This window comes from Salvelinus fontinalis, chromosome 41 (assembly GCF_029448725.1).
Source record: "Salvelinus fontinalis isolate EN_2023a chromosome 41, ASM2944872v1, whole genome shotgun sequence".
NCBI lineage: Eukaryota > Metazoa > Chordata > Actinopteri > Salmoniformes > Salmonidae > Salvelinus > Salvelinus fontinalis.
Window position 1 is genome coordinate 5,598,854 of NC_074705.1, and position 11,745 is coordinate 5,610,598.

General features: G+C 47.6%; 2 protein-coding genes across 3 annotated transcripts; both read left to right on the plus strand.

Moving 5' to 3' along the window:
• Positions 1-985: 985 nt before the first annotated feature.
• Positions 986-4,361, plus strand: LOC129840502 (keratin-associated protein 9-1-like). 2 transcript variants are annotated; one of them, XM_055908421.1, is made up of 2 exons: positions 986-4,130; positions 4,277-4,361. In XM_055908421.1, the coding sequence occupies exon 1, from the start codon at positions 2,281-2,283 to the stop codon at positions 3,391-3,393; it is 1,113 nt and encodes a 370-aa protein (XP_055764396.1). In that variant the 5' UTR covers positions 986-2,280; the 3' UTR covers positions 3,394-4,130; positions 4,277-4,361. Both variants share the same exon structure in this region, with proteins under 2 accessions (XP_055764396.1, XP_055764397.1).
• Positions 4,137-10,163, plus strand: cryaa (crystallin, alpha A). The gene is made up of 3 exons (XM_055908423.1): positions 4,137-4,569; positions 7,610-7,732; positions 9,140-10,163. Exons 1-3 carry the CDS (start codon positions 4,372-4,374, stop codon positions 9,350-9,352), a joined length of 534 nt encoding a protein of 177 aa, XP_055764398.1. The 5' UTR covers positions 4,137-4,371; the 3' UTR covers positions 9,353-10,163.
• Positions 10,164-11,745: the final 1,582 nt, after the last annotated feature.

Here is an 11,745-nt window from a genome sequence, read left to right on the forward strand (position 1 = left end):
GTTTCCCCTGCCGTTTACCTGCTGTTTCCCCTGCTGTTTCCCTGCTGTTTCCCTGCTGTTTACCTGCTGTTTCCCCTGCTGTTCCCCTGCTGTTTCCCATTCTTTTTCCTCTGCTGTTTACCTGCTGTTTCCCATTCTGTTTCCCATGCTGTTCTCCTGCTGTTTCCCATTCTTTTTCCTCTGCTGTTCCCCTGCTGTTTCCCATTCTTTTTCCTCTGCTGTTTACCTGCTGTTTCCCATTCTGTTTCCTCTGCTGTTTCCCTGCTGTTTCCCCTGCTGTTCCCCTGCTGTTTCCTCTGCTGTTTCCCTGCTGTTTCCTCTGCTGTTTCCCCGCTGTTTCCCTGCTGTTTCCCTGCTGTTTCCCTGCTGTTTCCCCTGCTGTTTCCCTGCTGTTTCCTTGCTCTTTCCCCTGCTGTTCCCCTGCTGTTTCCCATTCTGTTTCCTCTGCTGTTTCCCTGCTGTTTCCCCTGCTGTTCCCCTGCTGTTTCCTCTGCTGTTTCCCTGCTGTTTCCTCTGCTGTTTCCCCGCTGTTTCCCTGCTGTTTCCCTGCTGTTTCCTCTGCGGTTTCCCTGCTGTTTACCTGCTGTTTCCCCTGCTGTTCCCCTGCTGTTTCCCATTCTGTTTCCTCTGCTGTTTACCTGCTGTTTCCCATTCTGTTTCCCATGCTGTTTCCCTGCTGTTTCCCCTGCTGTTTCCCTGCTGTTTCCCCTGCCGTTTACCTGCTGTTTCCTCTGCTGTTTCCCCTGCCGTTTACCTGCTGTTTCCCCTGCTGTTTCCCTGCTGTTTCCCTGCTGTTTACCTGCTGTTTCCCCTGCTGTTCCCCTGCTGTTTCCCATTCTTTTTCCTCTGCTGTTTACCTGCTGTTTCCCATTCTGTTTCCCATGCTGTTTCCCTGCTGTTTCCCCTGCTGTTTCCCTGCTGTTTCCCCTGCCGTTTACCTGCTGTTTCCTCTGCTGTTTCCTCTGCTGTTTCCCTGCTGTTTCCCCTGCCGTTTACCTGCTGTTTCCCCTGCTGTTCCCCTGCTGTTTCCCTGCTGTTTCCCTGCTGTTTCCCCTGCTGTTCCCCTGCTGTTTCCCATTCTGTTTCCTCTGCTGTTTACCTGCTGTTTCCCATTATGTTTCCCATGCTGTTTCCCTGCTGTTTCCCTGCTGTTTCCCCTGCTGTTTCCCTGCTGTTTCCCTGCTGTTTCCCTGCTGTCTCCCCTGATGTTTCCCCTTCTGTTTCCTCTGCTGTTTCCCCTGCTGTTTACCTGCTGTTTCCTCTGATGTTTCCCCTGCTGTTTCCCTGCTGTTTCCCTGCTGTTTCCCCTGCTGTCTCCCCTGATGTTTCCCCTTCTGTTTCCTCTGCTGTTTCCCCTGCTGTTTACCTGCTGTTTCCTCTGCTGTTTCTCTACTGTTTCCCCTTCTGTTTCCTCTGCTGTTTACCTGCTGTTTCCTCTGCTGTTTCCCCTGCTGTTTCCTCTGCTGTTTCCCTGCTATTTCCTCTGCTGTTTCCCTACTGTTTCCCCTTCTGTTTCCTCTGCTGTTTACCTGCTGTTTCCCTGCTGTTTCCTCTGCTGTTTCCCTGCTGTTTCCCTGCTGTTTCCTCTGCTGTTTCCCTGCTGTTTACCTGCTGTTCCCCTGCTGTTTCCCATTCTGTTTCCTCTGCTGTTTACCTGCTGTTTCCCATTCTGTTTCCCATGCTGTTTCCCTGCTGTTTCCCTGCTGTTTCCCCTGCCGTTTACCTGCTGTTTCCTCTGCTGTTTCCCTGCTGTTTCCCCTGCCGTTTACCTGCTGTTTCCCCTGCTGTTTCCCTGCTGTTTACCTGCTGTTTCCCCTGCTGTTCCCCTGCTGTTTCCCATTCTGTTTCCTCTGCTGTTTACCTGCTGTTTCCCATTCTGTTTCCCATGCTGTTTCCCTGCTGTTTCCCCTGCTGTTTCCCTGCTGTTTCCCCTGCCGTTTCCTCTGCTGTTTCCCTGCTGTTTCCCCTGCCGTTTACCTGCTGTTTCCCCTGCTGTTTCCCTGCTGTTTCCCTGCTGTTTACCTGCTGTTTCCCCTGCTGTTCCCCTGCTGTTTCCCATTCTGTTTCCTCTGCTGTTTACCTGCTGTTTCCCATTATGTTTCCCATGCTGTTTCCCTGCTGTTTCCCTGCTGTTTCCCTGCTGTTTCCCCGCTGTTTCCCTGCTGTCTCCCCTGATGTTTCCCCTGATGTTTCCCCTGCTGTTTCCCCTGCTGTTTACCTGCTGTTTCCTCTGATGTTTCCCCTGCTGTTTCCCTGCTGTTTCCCCTGCTGTCTCCCCTGATGCTTCCCCTTCTGTTTCCTCTGCTGTTTCCCCTGCTGTTTACCTGCTGTTTCCCCTGCTGTTTCCCCTGCTGTTTACCTGCTGTTTCCCTGCTGTTTTCCCTGCTGTTTACCTGCTGTTTCCCTGCTGTTTCCCCTGCTGTTTCCCTGCTGTTTCCTCTGCTGTTTCCCTACTGTTTCCTCTGCTGTGTCCTCTGCTGTTTCCCTGCTGTTTCCTCTGCTGTTTCCCTACTGTTTCCCCTTCTGTTTCCTCTGCTTTTTATCTGCTGTTTCCTCTGCTGTTTCCTCTGCTGTTACCTCTGCTGTTTCCCCTGCTGTTTCCTCTGCTGTTTACCTGCCGTTTCCTCTGCTGTTTCCTCTGCTGTTTCCCTGCTGTTTCCTCTGCTGTTTCTCTACTTTATCCCCTTCTGTTTCCTCTGCTGTTTCCTCTGCTGTTTCCTCTGCTGTTTCCTCTGCTGTTTCCCCTGCTGTTTCCCTACTGTTTCCCCTTCTGTTTCCTCTGCTGTTTACCTGCTGTTTCCTCTGCTGTTTCCCTGCTGTTTCCTCTGCTGTTTCTCTACTGTTTCCCCTTCTGTTTCCTCTGCTGTTTACCTGCTGTTTCCTCTGCTGTTTCCCCTGCTGTTTCCTCTGCTGTTTCCCTGCTGTTTCCTCTGCTGTTTCCCTACTGTTTCCCCTTCTGTTTCCTCTGCTGTTTACCTGCTGTTTCTTTGCTGTTTCCCTGCTGTTTCCTCTGCTGTTTCCCTACTGTTCCCCCTTCTGTTTCCTCTGCTGTTTCCCTTCTGTTTCCCCGCTGTTTCCCTGCTGTTTCCCTGCTGTTTCCCTACTGTTTCCTCTGCTCTTTCCTCTGCTGTTTCCCAGTTGTTTCCCTGCTGTTTTCCTACTGTTTCCTCTGCTGTTTCCTCTGCTGTTTCCCTGCTGTTTCCCTGCTGTTTCCCTGCTGTTTCCTCTGCTGTTTCCCTGCTGTCCCCCTGCTGTTTCCCTGCTGTTTCCCCTGCTGTTTCCCTGCTGTTTCCCTGCTGTTTCCTCTACTGTTTCCCTGCTGTTTCCCTGCTGTTTTCCCTCTGCTTTACATTCCATACTGGATCGGACAAATACCATCCTCACAATGTTTGACCGCTGTTGTTGTGATGTTGACCGCTCCACGCCCTCACACAGCCACCCCCAGACTGTACTGTGACTGAAGTCTGCTCTTCATCCCAACAAAGTACCAGAACAATACTGTGTGTGTGTGTGTGTGTGTGTGTGTGTGTGTGTGTGTGTGTGTGTGTGTGTGTGTGTGTGTGTGTGTGTGTGTCTGTGTGTGTGTGTGTGTGTGTGTGTGTGTGTGTGTGTGTGTGTGTGAAAGACAGAGAGAGAGAGGATGAGCATGTCGGTGCTCCACACCCAGACAGGTTTAATTCCCATCCCCCGTATCCAGTGTCAGAAACCCCACCAACCACAGGAGGCTGCTGAGGGGAGGACGGCTCATGATAAACCATGTTTTTGATTTGTTCAATACCATTCTACTTATTCTTTCCAGCCATTACTATGAGCCAGTCCTCCACAATTAAGGTGCCACCAACCCATTTTTTTCACCCCTGACCTCCTGATTCTCTCTCTCTCTCTCTCTTGCTCTCTCCATCTCCCCCTTTTCCTCACCATCTCGACAGGCCATGCCTCGGCTTGTTTTGTCAGACCCTTGTCGTCCGGTTGGCGCTGGCACAGGTTCCGCCACGTTACGAGGGCCAGGCTGTAGATGAACGGGCCAGCGTGCACACCACCCACCGATTCTGCTGACTGAGCCCGTCCCACCATGAGATAATGCCATTCCACAGAGATCCGCACTAAAGCCCCTCTTTTCTGCCCCACAGGTATATAAAGAGGGGGCAGCTGCAGAGGAGAGGACATGCACCACTTGGGACCCCTACTCCTCTCTACTACTACTACTGCTGCTTTTGTTTCTCTCCCACGGCACCTCTATTCCTCCCTCACGCCTCTCTCTCTCTACTCCTAACAGAACACAGACACTAGCGAGCCGAGCTAAAGCCGAGCAGCAAGAAACTGCCTGTATCGAGTTTGGGCCCGTCGAGCTAAAACCTAACCTTCGTTAGTATGGATATTGCCATCCAGCACCCCTGGTTCAGACGTGCCATGGGTTCCATGTATCCCGCCCGTCTCTTTGACCAGTTTTTCGGGGAGGGCATGTTCGACTATGACCTGTTCCCCTACGCTGCCTCCTCCATCAGCCCCTACTACAGACAGTCGCTGTTCCGCAACTTCCAGGACTGCACCAACTCTGGCATGTCTGAGGTAACAACTAACCTGTTCCACCTAACTGATTGATCACTGTGTGCAGCATTGGAAGTGTTCAGTCTGGTTTACCAGGCTCACCTGCTCCATCCTCTGGGGAAGAATAGGATCCACTAAGACCTATTCATTCACCATCATTCTAAATCTGTGGTCACTTTAGTTTAGTTCAAACTACCCAAATGTATAATTTGCATGTTTTTTGTTGTCTATTTTTATGGATAGAAAGCAGACTTGGTTGTCAGTGTTTGATGGGGAAAGATGTAATATATCATAGACAGAAGAGTCTGCATGTTGTCCTAGCTTACAGAGAGAGCTTGTGTGTCCTTGGGGGAATCGAATCATCCCCAGCTTACAATTGGCTCATTCATCCTCCCTCCTCTCCCCTGTAACTATTCTCCAGGTCGTTGCTGTAAATGAGAATGTGGTCTCAGTCAACAGACCTGGTAAAATAAGGGAACAATAAATCAATTGAAGCCGGGTTATTAGTGCCATGATGCATTGGTTACATCCTCTACAGTTTTCATTAAAAAAGAGGATTCGCAAAATGGACTGCGATTGGACAGATTTGAATTGCACTGTAATTGTCCCTAAGGTGGTCTATGTGTGCATATATTTCACAGAGAAACTCAATGTATTTAATCTAGGAGGCCTACACTGAATTCGTTACTAATACAGGGAGATGTAACAGTTATAGACAAGAGAAAGCTGAGTGGGGAAGGCAAGGACATGACCCTGGGGAAGTCCCTATACCAAATCAGAGAGAAGCAGTAGCGTCAGCCAGGTCTGTTATTGAATGGCTACGACAGCAGTAGCGCTAGCCAGATCTGTTATTGAATGGCTATGACAGCAGTAGCGCTAGCCAGGTCTGTTAATGAATGGCTATGACAGCAGTAGCGCTAGCCAGATCTGTTTTTGAATGGCTATGACAGCAGTAGCACTAGCCAGGTCTGTTATTGAATGGCTATGACAGCAGTAGCACTAGCCAGGTCTGTTATTGAATGGCTACGACAGCAGTAGCGCTAGCCAGATCTGTTATTGAATGGCTATGACAGCAGTAGCGCTAGCCAGGTCTGTTATTGAATGGCTATGACAGCAGTAGCGCTAGCCAGATCTGTTATTGAATGGCTATGACAGCAGTAGCGCTAGCCAGATCTGTTATTGAATGGCTATGACAGCAGTAGCGCTAGCCAGGTCTGTTATTGAATGGCTATGACAGCAGTAGCGCTAGCCAGATCTGTTATTGAATGGCTATGACAGCAGTAGCGCTAGCCAGGTCTGTTATTGAATGGCTACGACAGCAGTAGCACTAGCCAGATCTGTTATTGAATGGCTATGACAGCAGTAGCGCTAGCCAGGTCTGTTATTGAATGGCTATGACAGCAGTAGCGCTAGCCAGATCTGTTATTGAATGGCTATGACAGCAGTAGCGCTAGCCAGATCTGTTATTGAATGGCTATGACAGCAGTAGCACTAGCCAGATCTGTTATTGAATGGCTATGACAGCAGTAGCGCTAGCCAGATCTGTTATTGAATGGCTATGACAGCAGTAGCACTAGCCAGATCTGTTATTGAATGGCTATGACAGCAGTAGCGCTAGCCAGATCTGTTATTGAATGGCTATGACAGCAGTAGCACTAGCCAGGTCTGTTATTGAATGGCTACGACAGCAGTAGCGCTAGCCAGATCTGTTATTGAATGGCTATGACAGCAGTAGCACTAGCCAGATCTGTTATTGAATGGCTATGACAGCAGTAGCGCTAGCCAGATCTGTTATTGAATGGCTATGACAGCAGTAGCGCTACCCAGGTCTGTTATTGAATGGCTACGACAGCAGTAGCGCTAGCCAGGTCTGTTATTGAATGGCTACGACAGCAGTAGCGCTAGCCAGGTCTGTTATTGAATGGCTATGACAGCAGTAGCGCTAGCCAGATCTGTTATTGAATGGCTATGACAGCAGTAGCGCTAGCCAGGTCTGTTATTGAATGGCTACGACAGCAGTAGCGCTAGCCAGGTCTGTTATTGAATGGCTATGACAGCAGTAGCGCTAGCCAGGTCTGTTATTGAATGGCTATGACAGCAGTAGCGCTAGCCAGATCTGTTATTGAATGGCTATGACAGCAGTAGCGCTAGCCAGGTCTGTTATTGAATGGCTACGACAGCAGTAGCACTAGCCAGGTCTGTTATTGAATGGCTATGACAGCAGTAGCGCTAGCCAGATCTGTTATTGAATGGCTATGACAGCAGTAGCGCTAGCCAGGTCTGTTATTGAATGGCTATGACAGCAGTAGCGCTAGCCAGATCTGTTATTGAATGGCTATGACAGCAGTAGCGCTAGCCAGGTCTGTTATTGAATGGCTATGACAGCAGTAGCGCTAGCCAGATCTGTTATTGAATGGCTATGACAGCAGTAGCACTAGCCAGGTCTGTTATTGAATGGCTACGACATCCTGCTATCCTATACAGCTGTAGTAGATGTTGCTGATTGTCATAAGAGAGTACAGAGAACAGAGAGGTCAAATATCCCCACAACTGGAGCTGTAAACAACGATAAGAAGTGCATTTTGCAGTTTGCAAGATTATTGCAAGTACGTTGAAAATGAGCGGCAAATGGAATGCACTAATCTTGAGCGATTCTCAGCAGGGAGGAGCTCAGAGACTGCTGCAGTGTTATCCACCTAGTCTAAACCAGGCCAAACAGAGTCATGCTCTGTCCTGCCCATAATATACTGACTCATTCCATTACTAGCTCAAACGGCATTTCAACTTGGGTTATATGCCAGGATATCAGAATTTCGATGTCCAAACAACATCTAGTGTTTTGGTGACGAGTGACACATTTTGTTTTGCAGCATCTATATACACATTTTAGAAATGGATAATCTTCTTCATATCTCTCTGAGATATGACTCCATGACAACATATAGAACTGAACTTATATGGGGGGAAAAAATACATTTCAGAAGAAGAGCATCACTGTGGTTACCAGGTTCCTGCCACCTGTGACCTTTAACCTTCAACACCTTTCCCTCTATCTCTCCAGGTGAGGTCCGACAGGGACAAGTTCTCGGTCTTCATGGATGTGAAGCACTTCTCTCCTGATGAACTCAACGTAAAGGTGACTGATGACTACGTGGAGATCCAGGGCAAGCATGGAGAGAGACAGGTGAGGCCTCCCACCATCGGTGGCCCCTGGTTGGATGGGTTAACATTCCATCCCCATCCAAGCAGCACACCCCCTAATCTCTCTGGACAGACAGGCCGAGCTAGCTCAAAACTTTGACTATGACTTGTGGTAGTACAACCACTCCTGAGTTCAAACACAATCCGTCTACTATGGCTTGGAACACCAAAGCCTGGTTTCTCACATGTGCACATATATATCAGTGGGGGCTGTTGATGGTTCATAATAATGTCTGGAACGAAACGAATAGAATGGAATCAACACCTGGAAACTATGGAAACCATGTGTTTGATGTATTTGATACCATTCCACTGATTCAGCTCCAGTCATTACCACGAACCCATCCTCCCCAATTAAGGTGCCACCAACCTCCTGTGACATACTGTATATACTGTACAGGTATAGTGTGAGTGCCTGCGCGTCTGTCACATGGCAACACCCTGTGGCAGTAATACCAGCAACAAGCGCACCAGATACTGTCATCACTGTGCTTTCCAGGTCAGTGCATTCATCCTTAGGCAGGTTGCTCATTCCAACTACCTAGACAGAGCCACTGCTACAACAACCAGCTTTAACCAGCCACGTCCTCAAAGAGATGCTAACAAGATGTGTTATTAGATTCAACATTTTGAGTCAGAGGAGAATTTCTCAACCTAATTAATTCAAAGAATGTGTGTGTGTGTGTGTGTGTTGTTCACACGTGCGTTAAGTGAGTGTTTTGTTTGGTCTGGGAATTGGTCGGCTTAGGCGCATTGCCCCTCATACAAATTGAATTCAACCCTTTTCAAGGCCCATGTTCAGCCAGGATGAAGTCAAACAACCAAGCAGTTACGTGTCCTCAGACGAAACTATACACACTGACAAACTTTGCTGGGAAAAACATCTCCAATGATAGGGATTCCTACATAAACAATGGGACACATTGTTTGGGATCATTTCATTTCCTTGGCCACACGGTGACACAGAACAAATGTGATGTATGTTAGTCATAGAGGTGAACGTGACCCACAATGATTTGAGTTTTCCTTTGTAAGATTTAAGCATCATTAAATTAGATTACAATATGCTACTTATCTCTCTCTTCTCTCTCTTTCTCTCTCGTCATTTATTTTCATTCTGGATGTTAGGGGCCTCCAGGGACAGGCTGAGTGGGGGAGCTGTTGTAACTAAGGAACGTTTTGCTTTCTCTTACGTCCTTCCCAGCCGCCGCAGATGTTTTTTTCAGAGAGGGCTGAATTCATATGATTAGGCCTACATTTAACAGACAGTGCGAAGGGATAATGATTTAAAAAGCACTACAAAAACTTTCATAATTTTCCATCTAAAGTGTTGAACGTGGACACTCTATATCGTTACTCTCATCCTCATTTCTCTCTCTCTTGTCTCCAGGACGACCACGGTTACATCTCGCGTGAGTTCCACCGCCGCTACCGCCTCCCCTCCAGCGTGGACCAATCGGCTATCTCCTGCACACTGTCCACCGACGGCCTCCTGACCCTTTGTGGCCCAAAGGTCACCGGTGGCGGTGGCGACCTCGGCCGGGGCGACCGCAGCATCCCCGTCACCCGCGACGACAAGACTAACGCTGCCCCATCCTCTTAAGAAGACGGGCGTGCTGCCGGCCGGGTTGCACCGGGGATGCAGGGGGGTGTCGAAGGGCGGGAGGGGGCATGCAGAGGGGGGCTTCTCTTCCAAATAAAGCAGCCATGTGGCTGGGGCAGGGCTGAACAACACATTCCTTTACCCCCAGTCTCCCCACCCCCTCGCCCCTCTCCCTTCCCCTCACCACCCTACCCCAATCCCTCTCTCCCTGACTCCACACTTAGAAGATATCAGTGTATTTCTAGTCTAATATTTTTTCCTGTTTTAGACTACGCTAGACTATTATGGCAGTATTAATATTCTGGTTCTGATTATGATTCATGACCCATGAGGATGGATAAAGAGAGGGACGGTTGGGGCTTGTGGGGACAACAACAAAACAAAAGGATTTAAGATAGGGTCACATGACTTAACCCTGGCTTTTTACTTCCTGTGTAAACAATCGGTCACCCCAGGGGTACCGTGGGTAATATTTCACCCAGTGAGGAAGCTGCCGTCTTTCTCCTGGCTGTACTGAAGGGCTTTACTGAGCAACTCTTTCTAAGAGAAAGAAAGAGAGGGAGGATAGGGGGGAGTTACGGTTAAGTACGTACCATTGTCTGGTCCTATAGGACTGCTGTAGTACTGAAAAGGGGTTCCATCATTGGGCTTATACCACCACCTGGCTTTTTTCCATTCCTGTCGCGACTTTTTCCAAACCCTTCTCTCTTGTCCTTGAGTATTTCCTGTCCTGTAGCGTTAGCCCTGTTCAGCTGATATCTGCTCACTACCTGAGAAGTAGAAACAATAAAACTGTAATATTAACCAAGAAGCAACCCCTTGTCTGTACTTTCTCTGTTTCATCAAGTATTCATTGGATGTGAACGTATCCGTTGCGCAGGTCAACCTGCAAAGCTACTGAGGAATACTAGACCACATATTCATTGTAATAGAGGTGAGAGTGTTTGTTCTCTTAGAACTATGATTAATCTTATCCTCTTAATCAGTCACCGAAATAAGTATGAAATAAGTGGCACGAAAGCAAAAGAGTAAGACAGAGAGAGCGAGAGACTGGGACAGAGAGAGACTGGGACAGAGAGAGACTGGGACAGATAGAGACCGGGACAGAGAGAGACCGAGACAGAGAGAGACAGACAGAGAGAGACTGAGACAGAGAGGCTGAGACAGAGAGAGACAGACTGAAAGAGACTGAGACAAAGAGAGACAGACTGAAAGAGACAGACAAAGAGAGAAAGACTGGGACAGAGAGAGACAGAGACAGAGAGAGACTGAGACAGAATGAGACATAGAGAGAATCTGAGAGAGAGACAGGGACAGAGAAAGACTGGGACAGAGAGAAAGACTGGGACAGAAAAACTGAAACAGCGAGAAAGAGACAAAGATAAGGGAGTGAGAGAAAAAGAGATAGCAGAGCCAGGGTCAGTAGTGCCAGTGGTGTAAAGTACTACTTAAGTCATTTTTTGGGGTATCTGTACTCTACTTTACTATTTATAATTTTGTCAACTTTTACTTTGCTACATTCCTAAATAAAAGGATGTACTTTTTGCTCCACACATTTCCCCCGACACCCAAAAGTACTTTTACATTTTGAAAGCTCAGCAGGACAGGAAAATGGCCCAATTCACACACTTATCAAAAGAACATCCCTGGTCATCCCTACTGCCTCTGATTTAGTGCTCACTAAGCACATGCTTCGTTTGTAAATTATATTTGAGTGTTGGGGCGTGCCCCTTGCTGGCCGTAAATAAATAAAACAAATATAGAAAATGACGCTGTCTGGTTTGCTTAATATAAGAAATATTTTACTTTTGATACTTAAGTATATTTAAAACAAAATAATTTTAGACACTTACTCAAGTATTATTTTACTGGGTGACTTTCACTTTGGTCATTTTCTATTAAGGTATCTTTACTTTTACTCAAGTATGACAATTGGGTACTTTTTCCACCACTGAATAGTGCATTGTGTCACTCACTCACTCTCTCTCTCTCACTCACACAATGAAGGATGTGTATGTGATATAAACAGAGGTCTACTTTCTTGGGGACCTGAATATTGACTGGTTTTCATCAAGCTGTCTGCTCAAGAGGACGCTTCTCACTGTAACCAGTGCCTGTAATCTGGTTCAGGTTATTAATCAACCTACCAGGGTGTTTACAAACACTACAGGAACATGATCATCCATATGTATTGATCACATGTTTACTAATACTGTAGAACTCTGTTCTAAAGCGGCATTCGTACCCATTGGATGCAGTGATCACAATAAAGTGTCTATATCCAGGAAAGCCAAAGTTCCAACAGCTGGGCCTAAAATAGTGTGTAAGAGATCATACACAAGATTTTGCTGTGACTCTTATGTGGATGATGTTAAAAATATTTGTTGGTCTGA

Bases quoted from the DNA above. Each gene is read 5' to 3' on its own strand.
- cryaa (XM_055908423.1), top strand. From the start codon at position 4,372: ATGGATATTGCCATCCAGCACCCCTGGTTCAGACGTGCCATGGGTTCC. The intron at 4,570-7,609 runs GTAACAACTAAC...CTATCTCTCCAG, and splicing joins CCAACTCTGGCATGTCTGAG to GTGAGGTCCGACAGGGACAA. The intron at 7,733-9,139 runs GTGAGGCCTCCC...TCTTGTCTCCAG, and splicing joins GCAAGCATGGAGAGAGACAG to GACGACCACGGTTACATCTC.
- LOC129840502 (XM_055908421.1), top strand. From the start codon at position 2,281: ATGCTTCCCCTTCTGTTTCCTCTGCTGTTTCCCCTGCTGTTTACCTGC.